General features: G+C 20.4%; 2 protein-coding genes across 2 annotated transcripts in view; one reads left to right on the top strand and one right to left on the bottom strand.

Moving 5' to 3' along the window:
* LOC135146094 (DNA polymerase delta catalytic subunit-like) overlaps positions 1-1,942 on the top strand; it is a 31,502-nt gene extending 29,560 nt beyond the window's left edge. The window contains exons 36-38 of the mRNA XM_064078237.1: positions 39-136; positions 1,126-1,215; positions 1,835-1,942. Coding sequence (XP_063934307.1) covers positions 39-136; positions 1,126-1,215; positions 1,835-1,847 — 201 coding nt within the window. The 3' untranslated portion in view covers positions 1,848-1,942. The remainder of the gene's footprint in view (positions 1-38; positions 137-1,125; positions 1,216-1,834) is intronic.
* A 1,945-nt stretch (positions 1,943-3,887) lies between these two features.
* Positions 3,888-17,828, bottom strand: LOC135146095 (uncharacterized). Its single transcript, XM_064078238.1, has 9 exons — positions 17,813-17,828; positions 16,898-17,001; positions 15,353-15,415; positions 11,160-11,341; positions 10,674-10,787; positions 10,294-10,383; positions 8,152-8,259; positions 7,532-7,623; positions 3,888-4,155 (listed from the first exon to the last, which is right to left on the bottom strand). Exons 4-9 carry the CDS (start codon positions 11,313-11,315, stop codon positions 3,888-3,890), a joined length of 828 nt encoding a protein of 275 aa, XP_063934308.1. The 5' UTR covers positions 11,316-11,341; positions 15,353-15,415; positions 16,898-17,001; positions 17,813-17,828.
* Positions 17,829-18,619: the final 791 nt, after the last annotated feature.

The following is an 18,619-nucleotide window of genomic DNA, read 5'->3' as shown; positions in this document are numbered from 1 at the left end:
AACAATACTTATAATACTAATACTAAATAATAATAAAGCTTTACGATATGAGAATTTTGGAATACAAGTTTTCACGTTTGTGGACGCAATGCCAGCGCTGCCAAGGAAGTTTCCATCATGACGTCCTATGCACGAGGTTTTCTCTAAATATATTATTATTATTATTACTATTATTATTATTATTATTATTATTATTATTATTATTATTATTATTAGATTTCTATTATATTTATTATTAATTATACTACTAAATTATATATATTATTACTATTAATTGTTGAATTATATTATATATTTTTATTATAACTACTATTATCGAGCATCATCTAATCTTATTATAATTAAATTATTATTTCTAATATAGTACAATTTTATCATTATTACTATTATTGAGGGTCATATAATATTATAATTTTAATTATGATTCTTATCTTAACTTTAAAATTATACACTACCGAATACTATCTTTCAAGGCCCTACTAAACCAGCTTTTTGGGAAAATTATTAACATAATTTATTAATAAATTTTTAATTGAAATTCTTTTAAATTAATTTTTTTCATTCATTTTTTATAATTTTTATTTTTTATTAATTTTATTATTTAGCCACTATTTTGTTAATTCGTATTATTATTTTTATTGAGACGTCTATTTTTAAATTAACTGAAGTACTTTTACTTTTATATAATATATAAAAGTAAATTTATATTTTTTTTGTTATTTTTGAGGTATTTATATTTTTGTTATCTATTATGTTTTCATTTATTATATATATATTTTTTATCATGTACACTATGAACTACTTTTACTTTTATTTATTTTTATAAAAATAATCTATATTTTTCTAACTAATTTTTTTAGAAATTATAAAGTTATTTTAAATAATTTATATATCTTTATAATTTTATATTATTATTTAAATAAGTACTTTCGTAGTTCGAATATATATATATACTTTTAGAACTGTATATATACTTTTATTATAATTACTATTTTTTATTATCATAATATTTGTATATACCCCTTTTTATACTATTTAGTAGCTTATATTATTTCTTTTTACTTTTAGAATTAATTATTAAATTTCTTTAATTTCAATTCCGGTTTATAATTATTTTTTTTAAAGTCGCGATTGCCCAATTTTTTATATGAGAAAGAAAGTAAAAAAAGATTCTAATGAACAGCAAAAGTTACTCGCGAGATTTTCACTTCGTTGGTAAAAGTTATATTTAATAAATGTAAATTATTATTATTCAAGTTTATAAAAACTTTTAATTTTACTAATTAAAAAAACTTTATAATTTAATAACTTCATTTCATCTTGAATAGTTATAAAATTAACTGCGGAAAATTCTTTTTGAACACATCCATTTACTAAAAATTAGAAATATTTGGTTAATACAGTATTAAGAGGGGCAGTAGAATTAATTTCCTGCACTTTAAATTTTTAGCCATATGCATTAAAAACCTTCCCCAAAGCAAATTAAGTTAAAAAGTAAAAAAAAAAAAATTAGTAAAATTAAAGAATTTAAAAAGCGCTTAAAGTTTTATAGATAAATTAACTACTTTTAATGAAGTACTAATAAATACTATTACATATATATAAGATAATTTAATTACTTTCAAAAAAAATTAAGTAGAGAATAGAAGTTTAGAACAAAAGTTTAGCTGTATATAGAAGCGATCCACAAAGGCGTAGTGACAAAGCCATTGCCGTGTTCTACTGTAAATAGTTATTTTCTACGAGGAGGAATATATATACAGTAAGAATTTCTAAATACTTTATCACATCTTTAAAAATATAAATTTAAGTAAATTAACTTTAAAAACAAAAGTTTAGCTCAATGATCATACGCTTCTGAAACTCTACTTGATGAGCGGAAAATGAATATACTTGTTCCTACTCTTCGACAAATTAAGGGAAAGTCTATGAGGAAGCGGTGCTAGCTAAAATATTATAATTATAAGTACAGCTATATATTAAGTATTGACTTTATTATTGGAGTTTTGACTTTTAAATAACTGGAGAAGTTATTGCTTTGCGGTATGACCATATAAACTATTAAAAAAGTACGAGCCACAATGCTTAGCGATTTTGCCAAATCGTGTTCTACTGTGTATAGCTTTCGCTTTTTAGTACCTCCACTCTTGGCTTAATTACGATATTCTAAATAGCTTTATTACTTTTTAAAAAAATTTAAATAGCTTAATAATCTAGGAAGAAATAAATAAGTTTAAAATAAAAATGAGTCTTAATAGCGACGCCACCTTCGTGTTCTGTTGTGTATAACTTTTTTTTTTACTAAAAGAAAAATAAAGATAACGCTATCTTGTATCACCGGTCTCTGGTTGAATACGAAATTTTAAATAACTTAATATATTTTAAAAAAAAACGGGGCTGATGTTATATATTACTACAAAAGTTTAGCTAAAAGAAGACTAGTCACATTGCAAGGCGACAAAGCTAATTAAGTGTACCGCTTCTTCAATTAAAAAAATCACCTTTATTGCTTAATTACAAGATTTTAAATTATTACTTTATTAAAAAAAGTTAAGTAGATAATGAGATTTAATAACAAAAATTTAACTAAATAAAGGCGAGCCACATTGCAAGCGATGATTCAAATTTCGTGTTCTACCGTTTAAAGTTTTTTCTACTATAAGAGAAAAGAAGAGAAAAGAATAGATGTTTTTAGTGTCTCCGCTCTCTCCTTTATATAATAATCTAACTGATATGTTAGGAATTTAATATTAACATTTTTTTAAATTTTTCTTTGTATTTAAGGTGCATATGTCTGTATATAAGAAGTATATATATATATAATAGAACAACACGTTATATATATAACCTTGAACAATTGTTGCAAACGAATTTTTAGAAAAAATGCAAAAGTTACCCTACAGAATACGACACAACGGGTGGTAAAAGGCTATTAAAAAATATTAAACTTAGTATTCAACGTAATATTATTTAAGCTTATTTAACATTACTTTAAAATCTTTTTATTTTTTGTTAAAATGGTTTTATAAACTTTTAATTCAGTTTATTTTAAAATTTTTAAAACAAAATATATATCAGTATTTTACTTTTTTATTGAAATAAATTTTTAATAAAAAATTCGGTAAAAGTTATTAAAAGTTTAATTTTTAACTTCAAATATTTTATATCAAAATTATTATTTCATTATTCGAAATTATGTAAAAATTACTTTTGCAAACAAGTAGAGGAGATATGAAAAATAGTCTTCTTGCATAATATCCCCTTTGGAGTAAATAACTGCAAATAATAGTTTTTTTTTTTTAAAATATTTATTCTTTCTATTTATTAATTTGAAGATTATTAATACTTTTATATTTTTAATTTTTATATATTACAATAAAATCTATTTGATTATATAATACGCTAAAGAAGACTACTTCAAGTTGACTAAAGTAAGAAAAAAATCAGTAATTAAATATATAAACGTCATATTTTATGCTAAAATGGAAGCCAAATATATAAAAATTAAATTCTAATTTATTTTTCTTAAAAAAATTGTATAATTTATTAGAATGAAACAAAGAAATAAAAAATTAGGGTCGATTTTATTTATTCTATACAAATAACAATTTCTCCTTCTCTATCGAGTCAAAATACTTCGAATACTCGAGCTCACAATCCGGGTGATCGCAGACATGTTACTTAATAGCTTTCAATCGAAAAGGTGTCATTACTTTTTTGACAGTTCCAAACAAAAACTAGCGCTAACGCGCATAACGTGGCGGTGATAATGTGCCCCGGCTCATGGCTCGTAATTAAGTTCAATCACCAGCAGGCGATTATTGTGCTTGGCTGGCCTGCCGTAAAAAGCATTGGCATGACATTGGCACTACCTTGAAAGGGTTCATCTAAAGGTCCCAGTGAAGAACATCATTACACACAAACCACGGAGTGTCTGCCAAATCGCTCAGCAATTTGTTCTGTTGCACTTGAGCTGCCGACGCTATCGTAGTGGAGTCGTAATTCCAAGCAGCAGACGCGTATGTCATTATCGGCTGGATGTAAGACAAATACAATTGCCTTTTGTTTCGCAGGGAATGCATTCTCTTGCCGCATAGTAAAGGGGAAAGCGCCTGAGTGCGGCCTTGACCTTCGCCACCAGATACTTCACGTCCGCTGCCAGTAAAGTTAATTGTCAATGATGACTCCCAAGTGTTAAGCTTGAGAACACCACGGAATCTTTATGCCATTAAAAGTTAAAGGCACTAGGGAAGGAACGCGTTTCTTAGTAATAAGAAGTTTGCTCTTCAGCTCACTTATCGATACTTTCCAATTATGACAACAGTTAGCAAGATCGTCTAGAGCGCTGTAGATGCTGTATAGCAAGTTGGGAGCCTTCGACTATGAGTAAATGGCCATATCATCGGTGTAGAGGGCGATTTGTAGCGTGTGGGTTTGATGGCAAGGGACGTTGCTTACATAAAAAAGGGTCGAAAGTAGGGGCCCCTGCTGAAGATGCAGCCATTTAGATATGGCTCCAGCACGTTGTAATGGTCATAAGGAACGGATAATGAGTGCAGTTTGTGCAGCAGGTCTTCGTGCTAAACTTGAACTAATGCTTTTTCAACGTCAAGGGAGACAGCGCCTGTTCCCTTCTTGAATTTAAAAGAGCGAGTGGTCCATTCAGTTAAGTGGAGGAGCTGCTAAATCGTTGAGGGCCTTGCCGAAATACAAACTGAAACTCCAGAAAGGCATCCCGAGACTCAACAACCTTTTTTAGACTGCGCAATAAAACGGCATCACCCACTTTGCCGACCGCTGACAGGAGAGACTGATGGGTCGGTACTTGCTAGTTGCCGGTTCTAACAATACGTAAAACCATCATAGCGGGGTCAATGTTTAGGGTATTTAAACCTTTGCTAACTGATATTAAAACCTTTAAGCCTTTTAAAATTAATTGTAAACAATGTATATATATAGTGGAGACGTACAGACGTGATGACTAAAACAAAAAAAGCACGAAAAAAAACTAACACGACTGCTGTTACTTTTCGAGAACCTTCATTATATACTAACAACTAAGCAATGACATAATCTAAATAATAATCATAAACATTGCCTAAAAATTTTAATTTGCTTTAAAACTTATAAGCTGGGGTCTTTCCTCAACAGTCAAGAGTTGTCGTCTAGCTCAGCGCTCAAGAGGTATAGAAAATCAAATTTCGAAAACAAGTATTGAACTTTAAATTATAGTTCAACAAAGAAAGTGAGTTCGCAGAAAAAAACATTTTAAACTCCAGAATTTTGTCCGCAAAAGGGTTAATCTGTGGTTTCTGCTCCAAGTGTAGGGCTTCCCAGGAGTCTTTAAACTTGTTAAGTAGATTATAACGCGTTTTAAGCATTTAATAACTCTATATTTTAATATCTTGTAGCCTATACTATACAATCTACTATGTCGTATAACTTATAGTTTATAATATACCGGTTTCAGGGACTTAAGACCAGTAAAAAAATCACCGAAGGCAACTTTCATTGCCTACTCTTACTTGGATAAAGCAAAAAAAAAAATTAAAAAGCAGAAAGTTAAGCTAAAGTAACTATCGGCGTTGTAGTTGTTATATAGTAAAAAACGCCATTGTACATTAATTTATTCTATAAAAATTTATAATATTTGCGTTCTGCTTTCATTTTAGTAAAGTTAATCTTATATATTCTTATCTGAAACGCTATTGTACTTCACTTTTATTATTAAAAAATAAATGAGTCGTTATTCAAATATCCTTTTTATATGTACCACTAATGTGTACTTGAAAGATAATTATAATTTTAAGGCGATAATTAAAAATATTGTGTTGTCCATCAAGATGGCTTCAGAGTAGTAAAATAGGCCTGGAAAAATGAAAACTTTAAAGGAAACAACTTAGTAATTTTTATTAAAGATAGAAAAAATAAGTTTAAATTATAACAATTGGCAAACAAAACTTTGCACAAGCATTTTAAAATACTTTTCGGTAGAATGCCCACCGCGTCATGCTCTGTACAACTAAATTTAATTTTTAATTCTTTTTAAGATCCATTTAGAAGAAAGGTTAGCAGGTTTTCTTCAAAAGTCATTAACAAAGTGTTTGAAAATTTAAATGTTTTTTTTAATGTTATTCAAAAAATTAAGTTGCGAAAGATCTCCAATATGCTTGCTGATAAAATGCCTACCGTCTCATACTTTATGCAAGTGGAATTTTTACGCGCAACATAAGTTATTGTTCTACAAACTTAATGACTAGCAAATTCCTTACAAATTTAGTAAATTTTTACTTTTATAAAAAAATAGCCAAGTACTTCATATTTTTTTTCTAGTGAAAAGATCTGCCACACTATATTTTATACCAATTTTTTTAATGTTAATCCTTTCCACCCCCCTGCGCGTAGTCAGGGCTAAACTGTGACGCCTATAACTTAGAATGTTAAAGAGGAGAGGGTAAAATAGGTTTATTGAATTGCTTTACATCCCGCACCTAAGAAGAGCTTGGAGTGAGTTAAGTTATTTACACGCATATTTAAATTAACTAAAGCGACGCCACGCAAACCATATATAACACTGGCACTTGTAAGCCTAAATAAACCTAATCCACTGAGCGACACCCAGTAAACCTGTCTCTACAAAGAGAGATACAAGTAAACATTAAAAAATTTAAAATTTTTATAAACCAAAAACATATAAGTCAAAATTGTAATAAATTGTGTTACTATTTATTTTTTTAATAATGTTCATTCTTACCCTCAGCACGCGTAGAATAATATGTATCACTATAGCGCCTACGTCAATAATATGGGAGTAAAAAAAAAAGAAGCAAAAGAGTTTTATAGAATTGCTTTCCGCCGGCACCCTTATAAAGAAAGTGGGGTAGAAGGCCCGGTTACTCAAGCATATACACACTAATCTTATAATTCATTCAGTAAAATATTTGATCGGGATTTTATAATCGCCGTCATGGACTATAATAACCACAAAGGGCGCGCAAATTCTTCATGGTGCGCCAGCATCTTGTGATTATACTATAATTATAATTGCAAAAGCACTTCTAATATGCTTAGTAAGCAAACGAGCGTTTGCGGAGCCCTTCCAAGGATGTTGCATAATAATTTATGTTAGGATCAACGTCATAAGTAAAAAACGCAATTATATAATATTTTATAAGATAATAAAGTACATATAAAATGTATTTATAAAAATATCTACTTTTTGTTGCTAATCACCTTGTGGGTTATACTTAACCATAAAAATATTTTTTATAAAATAGCTGAAATAAAAGTATATATAGGAGTATTTTTTATGTTTAAAATTTAATAGCAAATTGGAAGAAATTTTTAAATAGGCAACATCAGACATTATTATCTTTTAATTTCCAAAAAATTTTTGAAGGCACTTTAAACTAAATTCTACTCAACCACTTCCAATATAAGCAATAGTAATGATATGTTAATAATTATAAAAAAAGATAAAGAAATTATATTTTTTTTATAATATAAAATTTATAAACATTTGGCGCAAAACCATTCCGTTTTTCCGCTAAAAGCAAAGTTGTTGGTTGCGTTTAAAAATTCATTTGCAGCGTTTTCAATGACTTTTTCGCCTTCATTAAATGCCTTATAAAAAAATTACTAACTTAATAATAACTAAAAATAAACAATGAAAAAACATAAAATGAAAAAAATAAGATATAAATTTTTATATTTTTTTAAAAAAAAAATAAAAAACTGATAATATATGAAAAATAATTTTAAAATTACAGAAAAAAAAATTAAATTTAAAAGTAGTAGAATGATAATAATTTTATAATAATTATAATATAAAACCGCTGCGCACGTGAAAAGACAACCTAAACCCACGTGGAGACTGACCTTTCAATTTTTATATGTAACGTTTTACTCTTTTAATAGTTTTAACTATAAAATTTTTTTCACAATAATAATAATAAACTTTTATTTAATATTTTTATTCACATAAGTTTATTATATAAAAAATATTTACTTTATCCTTTTTTGTAAACAAATTTACGCATAAGTTTGTAATAAAAGTTTTATTAAATTATTATGATTAAAACTTATTTATTATAAAATCCTAACAATTATATAAAACAAAAGAAATTATATAAAAAATGAATAAGAATAAACTTCAGCATCGAAAGCAAAATGCCAGTTATTATTATTGAATTGACTTCTTTTAGAAAATTTGGAAGGCGGATAAAAAAAAAGTTGGCCTCGTTCAAAGTCAAAGCGAACCTTTTAATAATAATAATGATTATAACAAAGTTAAGAAATATAAATTATAAGCAATGAATTGTAAATGGAATTAATAAAAACAATAATTATAAAATAATACGTAAATAAAAAGAAAAATAATATTTATAAAAAATAATAACAATAATGTATAAACATAATAATAAATAAAATACTAATATTCATAAAAAATAATAATAATAAAGTATCAATTTATAATAAATTTTAAATGATAACAATATTAACAACTACAAAAAAAATAACGAAAATGTATAAATAATAATAACGATAAATAATAAATAGTAACTATAATAGATATATAAATAAATAATAATAACTATAAAAAAATTAATGAATATAATAAGAATAATTAATAATAATAAAACTATAATAGTGACAATAATAATAATTCATATTGAAAGATCTAAATAATATTAATAAATATTTATATATACGAGCACTAACAATGATATATAAATAAATTTATGTACTAAAGATAAACAAAAAAAATAATAATAATTAAATATAAAATCAAAAGTAGTTATATAAAAGAATATAATAATAATAATAGTAATAGAAATAAAATAATATCAGTAATAAAAAGTCATTTATTATTATTAATTATCATAATATATTTATAAATTTAATAGTTAATTATATTTCAAAAAAAATAGTGAATTGTAAATATTCATTAAAAAAGAAAAATAAAATGTGAAAATAATTAAAGAAAATTCATAAAAACAACAAAATTGAACGTAAAAATCAACAATTTATATTTAAATTTTTATTGGAAAATTTCAAAAAAACAATCACAAGAAATAATGAATTTTTAAATGATATATAACATTAATGAATCACAGATAAAATAATAAAAAATATAAAGTAAAAAAATAAAAAAGTTAATAGTAATAGTTAATAATAAATAAAAAAAAACCTGCATAAAACTAAAAAAAAAATTCACAAAAAATAGTGAATTTTATAGTGTACAGAAGTAGTAATATATACATAAAACATGATAAGTAAAAGTATATAAAAGACAAAATATTTATTAAACTTAAAAAAAAATTTACTAAAAATAGTGATTATTAATATTAGGAATAAAAATAATAAAAAATATTAAAAATAATATTTATTAAAATTTAAACATAAAGCGGCCAATGAAATAGGGATTATTGATATTATATATAAAAGTAAATTAAATATATACATAAAAATCCTATAAAATATTAAAAAAAAAAGTCATCAAAAATAATGAATTATTCAAGTTGAACAAAAGTTAATAAAAAAATATAAAAAAACATTTTCAAAATTTTTGATAGAAAGTCACCAAAAATAGTGAATTATTAACATTATATATAAAAGTAATAAATAATATAAAAAATAATATTTCATACATCAAAATAGTAATTCATTTAAATTAAATATAATAAATATTTATTAAATATTAAAAAAAGATAATTAAAAATAGTGTATTATTCAAGTGGAATGTAAAAGTAAATAAAAATAGATAAAAAATATTAATTACAGTTGTGAAAGAGGTCACCAAAAATAGTAAAATAAAAAGATTCCATATAATAGTAAAATAATAAATTTGAAAATATATTGATTGAAAAGTAATAAAAAATATAATAATAAATATAAAGTTGTAAAGTAAAAAAAATAAAATCAATGATAGAAGTTATATCCTAATAAAATTTTTAGAGGACGATAAAAGTAGTGCATTATAAGTAAAGTAATAATAAATATTAAATAAAAAACATCTGTAAAGGAATAAAAGTCAATATTAAAAGTTATTACGAAATGTAATAGATTAGAAAATTAACCAAAGATAGATAAACATAAAAAACTGAACCAAATAGTAGTGAATAAATTTGTATAAATAATATAAGTAAATAGTCATTAATAAATATAATGATAAAAATTGACGTTATTTAAAAATATAAATAATAGCCATCAAAAATAATGAGTTTTTAAATTAAATATATTTAAAATTATAAACTTGAAGAAAGTAAACGAAGCGATAATAATAGTGAGTACCACGTGGCGTTCTCTCCAAAGTCTGAAATAAAAAGGATGCAGAAGTTGAAAGTGATGATCGCGCATGTGGTCGTTGGTAACAACTTTTCCCTTTTTTCATTAAAAAAAATGTCACTTGTGTATAAAAAATTACAATTTTCCTCAGTTATTGGGCAACGGAAACCACGTGTTTAGTAAATTATTACATTATACACGTTTTAACGCTGAATATTAATAAAATTATGAACAGAAAAAATTAAAACCGAACAATCGAGTATATAATTTTATTTAATTGCTTATTGGTTAATGAAAATTCCTAATACAATAATAAGAAAGAAGACGTTTTGTAAAAATTTTTTAATAAAAATTTAATATTATAATTATTTAGCAAAAAGAATTACGTCGAACGGCGAAGTATGCAAGGAATTTAATGCAGCAAACATCCAATACCAATCATCATTACTTCCGTATGGGGCAACATACAAACTTTTATTGGCTTTTAGTTTATTAAGAATCTAAAACATATATATATAAATAGTATTCTTTTTATTGAAATAATAAATATTAAACATATAATAATAATAATGGAAAAAGGAGGTGCGCGAAAATGGAGTATCCCGAAAAAATATAATTAAAAAGGACTAATTAAACATGTGCGATGGTAAGTGACAAAAGCAGAGGTACAAAGCAATGAAAGTATTACTTGGTACAAGCACGCGATTTGACATGTTAATTCCAGCAAATATTTATTATAATAAGAAATAAATTATAGTATCTATAATATCATAATAGTAATATAATGATTATAAGAAATAAATAAGTTAAAGCATTCATCATAATCATATCAATAATAATTATGATAAAAAGAAAGAATAATAAAGAAAAACCTGTAAATCTTCACGATTAATAAGATGAGGCTTTAGTCTGCCTTCGTGGATAATTACAAGGACCCTTTTCCCGCCAAAATTCTTCTCAATTGAGTCAATCACTTTTTCGATTTGGTAAAAACTGAACTTCGACGTTTCGAAATTTTGGTTGTACATAGCAACGTTAGCGCCATCAATAAATACTAAAAAAAAGTATATTTGAGTGTCCACATTCTTAAAAATTTCTATTTCTTTACTTTTTTCATATTCTTTCAAAAAGTAATACTATAAATATATACCTTTCTTATATTAATATATTTCGTCCGAAAATACTAGAAATATATATATTAGTGAAACAATATTTTTAATGAATTTTATTTCTTTATACTTTTTTTCATTATAGTTAAAATATTCTTTATGAATAAAACTTTATATATAATTATTAATTATATTTCTCCATACTGTGCTTATGTAAATATAAAATCCGGTCGATATAAACTAGAAATATATATATATCCATATATAATATCTTAAAATAAAATTGATATATATTATACTTTTTTTGTATAATTATAATTTTTATAATAAAAAATAAAAATATAAAAAGTAAAATAATAGTAATAATTAAATTTTAAATAAAAAATATATATTTAATTTTTTTATATGATTTTATAACGATTTCCTATTATAATTATCATATTCCGTTTATAAATATTATATATATAATTCTATATTATTCTTAATATTTATTAATACTTAATTTCAGTAAACTTTTATTATTATTTATAAAAAAAAAAGTAAAAAATGATTTGTATAACAATTTTTGTTTCATTTTTTCCAATTTTATTTTATTTTATTAATATTAAAAATATTTATTTATTATTTATATAAATTTTCTTCAAACTTAGTAATTACTATAATTAAAATTTCATTAAACTTTTCTTATGTAAGTGTTAAGATCTTATTTTTCTTTAGTATCTATAAAAAATAATGCGGTAAAAATTTTAACTACTGAATAAAAAATATATTTTTTTAAAGTAATGATTCTTCCAACATTTATTACTAGTAATCGAATAAATACTTTTTTACTAATTATTTATGTTATCATTTCTTTGTACTTTTCTTATATAAATATTTTCTTATCTTTACTATAAATTATAAAAAAAGAAGTAAAAAATTTTAACGGTTTTATATAAATTTTTAAGTTTTCTTTAAACATATTAATTAATAATATTATTTCTTTAGAAATATAAAATTCTTATACTTATTATTTATGAAAAAAAAAAAGAGACACTTAACTCATATAAAAATTTCATTTTTTTAGATTAACTTATTTACTTTTATAAATACAGGATATATTGATTTACTTTCGAAATATTTTCTAATATAAATTTTCTTATAAGGTATTTATTTATATTATATCGTTTCTTTATACTTATTTCTAATGAAAATATTCCTATTATTATAAATATTCATAGTTGTTAAAGAAATAAACATTTTTAAACGGATTTATATAAAAATTTATTTCTCTACTTTCATAGTTATTATTGAGGATACTTACTTTTTATATATTATTATTTCTTCATAACTCCTTCTTATAAAAATATTTAATTCTTATTTTTATTATATTTATTAAATAGAAGTGATAAAATTTAAGGGGTTTAAATATAACTTATTATTTCTAAAGTTATTATTCTACATTCATAATTGTTAATAAAAATATTTACTTTCTATATATGTCATTAATAAATTTTCTTAGATATTTTATTATTTATTAATATCATAATAATTTCTTTATACTTTTCTAATGAATATATTAAAGCCAATTTTAATTATTATTATTATTAAAAATAAAAAGTTAATAATTAAACTGAATTAACAGAGAAAAATATTATTAATCGATACTTTTATTCTATGTGCATAATTATTACTGAAAATATGTATTTTAAATATATGGTTTTCTTTCTATAAAGAAATAATTAATAAAAATATATTTTGGCATTTTTTAAATTATTTTTTTATTAAATATTATAATTATTACTATTCATTAAAAATTTGCGTTAATTATTTCAATTTTCATTAGATATTTTTATTTATTTCATAAGTTCTTTATTACTTTCTTTAAATATCTTTAATAATACTACAATAACTATTTTTATATACATTTCTAAGATAAACATTAAATATCATTATTATTATTAATAAAATTATATAATATAATTTATTTGTAATGAATGTTTTATTATATTTATTTTTATATCTTATATTATTATTCATATATATTTATTTATATTCAATCATATTAATAAATATTGTATAAATATATATAAAATATAAAAAAATTAACAGTAGAATATGTATGTATAAAATATATATTATATATATAATAAATATAAAAATAATTATTAAAAGGTTTAATAAATACAAATTTATAATAATTAACAAAAAAAATATATAAAGATATATATATAAAATGTTACTAGAATAAATAATAAATAATTAAAAGAAAATGTTCAAGGCAATAATAAATAAATATAACATATTTTTTAAAAAAAAAATAATATTTTAAGTTTAATAAAGAAATTAATAATTTTTATTTTACAATATATAATTAAATATATAAAGATTTAAAAAAAGTAAATAAAATTTAAAACTAAAAGAAAAAATATAAATAAAAGTATTTTTCATAAAATATATTATAAAATAATATTATATATACAAATCTAAATTTATAAAGAAACGACCATAAGAAAAATAAAAATTTATCATTAAATAAAAATTAAATAATTATATATAATGAAAAGTATTTTCATAAAATATATTGATAAAAATAATATATAATAATAAATAAAAATTTATACATAAAAATAAATAAAGAATATATAAAAAATATATAAATATCATAAAAATAAAGATGTCTAGATATTCTCTTAAAGAATTTTATTTAGAAATAATGAAGTCGAAATAACATAAATAATAGTAGTACTTTTAAGATCTATACAAAAGAAAATAAATATATATAAAAAATAAAAGTGTATTTATAATAATAAATTTATGAAACGTAAAATAGCATGTTAATACCGTAAAGAAGATAATAATAACGTATATATATAAAAATAAATTAATAAATATAAAAAATATAAAAACTTTTAAAAAAAGTATATAATATATTAGAAATTAAAGAAAAGATAATAATATAAAAGTTTAAATATTTCTAAAATACATATTAAAATTCAAATATTATTATATATATTTATAGAAAAAATAATAAATAGTTAAAAGTTTATATAAAAAGATAAAAATAAAATAAAAATATATAAATATAATTTATAAGAAGTAAATAAAAATTCAAAGTATTAATGAAAACAATATAAATTATATATAAAATAAAAAAAAATAGAACTTTATCATAAAATATTTGAAAAGTTATTCAAATATTTATTTTATAATATATAATGAATATTATACTAAATATAAATATACAAAAGTTAATTAATAATAGAAAGAAAAAAAATAAAAAATTATTGAAAATATTTATTTGATATAATTTAAAAAAAATATAAAAGTTAAATATAAATAAATAAATCACTATAAAAATAGTTGAAAAGTTGAAGAAAACATTTAAAAACAAGTAAAATAATAATTTATTTTATATAATATTTTTTAATATTTAAAGGTTATATAAATATATATAATTTCACTATAAAATTATAAAAATAGTAAAAATTTAATGAAAAAATATATAAAAATATATTAAGTAGTAAAAAATATTTATAAAAAATTATTATATGCAAGAGTCAAATAAAAATAAATAAATCATATGAAAAATATTAAAAATAGTTGAAATTTTAATAAAAATATTAAAAAACAATAAACATAAAATTTTATTTATAATTATTTATTAGAGATAATAACAAATAAATACTCAAAAGTTAAATAATAATATATAAATCCACTATAAAAATATTATATAAAACCAACAAAATTATTTTGTTAGATTTATTTAATGTAATAATAAATATATAAAAATAAAGAATAGTTATATATTTATAAAAATATATATTCACTACTTAAATGTAAAAATATATATAAACTTGAAACATTAATAAAGTTAAAGTTATTATAAAAAAATAATAGTAATAATAAAAAATTTATATAAATAATAATATAATAATAGTAATAATAATAATAATATAATAATAATAATAATAAACTATCAAAAGGCGCAGTGCCGTCCAGCCAGTTAACAAACTCATCGAAACGTACTTTTTTCTCTTCTATAATAAAGTTTTATATAAGAACTATTATTTATTATTTATTACGTTAAAAAAAATATATTTCAATATATATTGCCACAAACTTTAATAAAAAATGAATAATAAAAGATATTATTACTTATTTATTATATTTTCTTAATAAAAATAAAATACTAGTAAAGTTTATTATATAACATAAATATTAATAAAAACTTTTTATAAAAAAAAAAACAGAAATTTTAACACTTTCGTTGGAAAAATAATATTAACGAATAATAAAGTTATTATTATAATAAATTATTTATTATCTTTTATAAAAAAATTAAAGTTTATAAATATTATATATTATTAAAAACTTTCTAAAATTTTTTAAAAAAAATATTTATAGTCGAGAAAAAAAATATAATAACTATGTATTATTTATAATTATAAAAAACATTTGATATATTTAATGTGTAATAATATTATTTATAAAAAATACATCACTTTCGTTAACCAAAAGACGAATAATATAAATTATATTAATATTTATAACAAATTATTGTTTAAATATATAAAATAAAATAATAACGATTATAAGTTATATAATAATATTATTTAAATCTTTTAAAAAAAATTATATATATTCGATATTTTTTATTAATAAAATATTAAAAGCTAAAAAAAATATTATTAATTATTAATTATTATTTATTACAATAATAAAAATAATAAAGCTTTACTTATAAATGAAATGGTTTTTATTGCAATTAACTAGAAATATAAATTTTTATTTCTCTATAAAAAAAATAAAAAAAAAAGATAAAAAATATTAGCGATTTTATATATAATATTAAAAATACTTCAAAACTTTTTATAAAATATACATATAATATATCCAATTATTTTTTAACAAAATATTAAAAGTTAAAATATTTTATTATTTATTACAATAATAAAATAGTAAAGTTTTAAAAAATAATAAAATTATTATTGCAAATAACTAGAAAAATAAAAATTTTTATATTTTTGTCAAAAAAAATAGTAATTTTATATATAAATATTTAAACTTTTTAATAAAACTTAAAAAATATAATTAATATTTTTATAAATAAAATATAAAAAGTTAATAAACATAATATTAGAATAATTGTAAATTTTTAAAAAATATAAATCCATATAAATTCATAACAAAAACTAAAGTTATAAATAATACATCATTTTTTATTTACTTAAAATATTTGTCATATAATTATTTTCGTCGTTACTAAAAAAAAATATAATAAACTTTAAACATTTATGATCCAAATAAAAATTTATTAATATTATATATATTTTATATAATTAATATTAATTATGAAAGTTAAAATATAGGCAATAAAAATTATATTAAAAGTATTATTTCTATAAAACATTAATATTAGTAAAATATAAAATTATACAAAAATAAAAAAAAGTTTACAACAAAACTAAAATGATAATAAAAATATAAAAAAGTTTATCATAAAAATTCTTGAAACCCACCTGAGCCAGTAGCAATTTTATAAATCGCTTCCTTAAAAATTTTGACTTGTTCATTGGAAAGATCAATGGAAAGCAAATGATCTTTGCAAGAAGAACATTGACCACTGTTAGAAACGAAGTTCAACCATTAAATAATGAGCAAAAAATGAAATAAAAATGTAACAAAAGCCAATAAGAATCGAATAAATTATTTAACATCAAATAAAGGAAATGGATCAGCAAAAAACTTAATTAAGACCAAATTAATAGCGTATAGCAAAGATAAAACAAAGACAAACTGTTTTCTATATTGATACTAATAAATTATTATTACCACAGGGTCATAATAAAGATCTTAAAAAACACAAGGTTATATAAAGACTTGAGGGATGTTTTAATTGGCTCTTGAAACGGGCATATTTAGTATAATTATTACCACTTCAAAGTTTTTTTTAAAATAATCAATTTTAATATAAATTGGCTCTTTATTGTTTAAAAGCCCGAATAAACGAGATATTTTTATAACCAGTAAAAAGTTTTTCTGAAAATTTCAACGATATTAAAATACTGAATAATTAATTCTTTAATTGATACTAATAAACTAAAGATACCAATTAGACGTAATAACAACGCACAAACATATTTATAAAAAGTCACAAATTAAGCTTTAATATTGGCTCTTTATTGTTTAAAAGCGCCAAATAAAAGATTCATTGTGATTACCACTTAATAAAAATATATTTTTCACTAAAATAACATCAACACACAAATGAATTCTAGTATTATTATTTTATATATAATAATAATAATAATAATAATAATAATAATAATAATAATAATAATAATAATAATAATAATAATAATAATAATAATAATAATAATAATAATAATAATAATAATAATAATAATAATAATAATAATAATAATAATACGAACTCTTCAGAAATTTGGCACGAACTAAAAGAAAATCGTAAGTGAGTAAAAATTTCTCTAAGAAGAATCAAACATTCTTTATCCGTTATTATACCGTAAATATCTCCAATAAGAGAGAAGTTTTCTTTCAAAAAATTTAATGCTGTTGTGATAAAATTATTATAAAAAATAGTAATAACTTTAAAAATATTCAAAAACAGTAAACAAATAAAATAATGATGTTAAAAAACTTTAATAATAGGGAAGTTATCTTTATAAAATATTAATGCTATAGTGTCAATGATATTAATAGGAATAATAATAAACTTAATAAGTAGTCTTTCAGAAAAAAGTAATGCGGTTATAATATTATTTATAAAAATAATAAAATAAAAACTTGTTAGAAATCTCCAATAAAAAAAAGATTTTCTTAAAATAATAATATAGTGATTATAATAATATAATGTATTATAATAAAAACTTCATATATATATTAACAAAAAAAAAAAGGTAACGAACAATATAATGCTAAAAACTCCGATAATAGAAAAGTTTTTTTTTTAAAAAAATAATGCCGTTATAATAATTATAGTAATAATAATAAAAAATAAGGAAAAAATTATTAATGTTAAAAATCTCCAAAAAGAAAGAGTTTTCTTTCATTACTATAATGAATGCTGGAATATTAATAATTAATAGTAAAAATAATATTTAAAAATATCAATAGAATAAGAAAAGTTTACTTATAATAGAAGTTATGTTGTTATTACAATAATAAATAGGAACACATAGAAATATTAAAGTTAAACTCCAAAATAATAACTATTTACA

This window comes from Zophobas morio, unplaced genomic scaffold (assembly GCF_036711695.1).
Source record: "Zophobas morio isolate AGI-343-1 ecotype UQ-CSIRO unplaced genomic scaffold, CSIRO_AGI_Zmor_V1 ptg000213l, whole genome shotgun sequence".
NCBI classification, from domain to species: domain Eukaryota; kingdom Metazoa; phylum Arthropoda; class Insecta; order Coleoptera; family Tenebrionidae; genus Zophobas; species Zophobas morio.
Note: the sequence above shows the minus strand (reverse complement) of the source record. Positions and strands in the feature narration are given on the sequence as shown.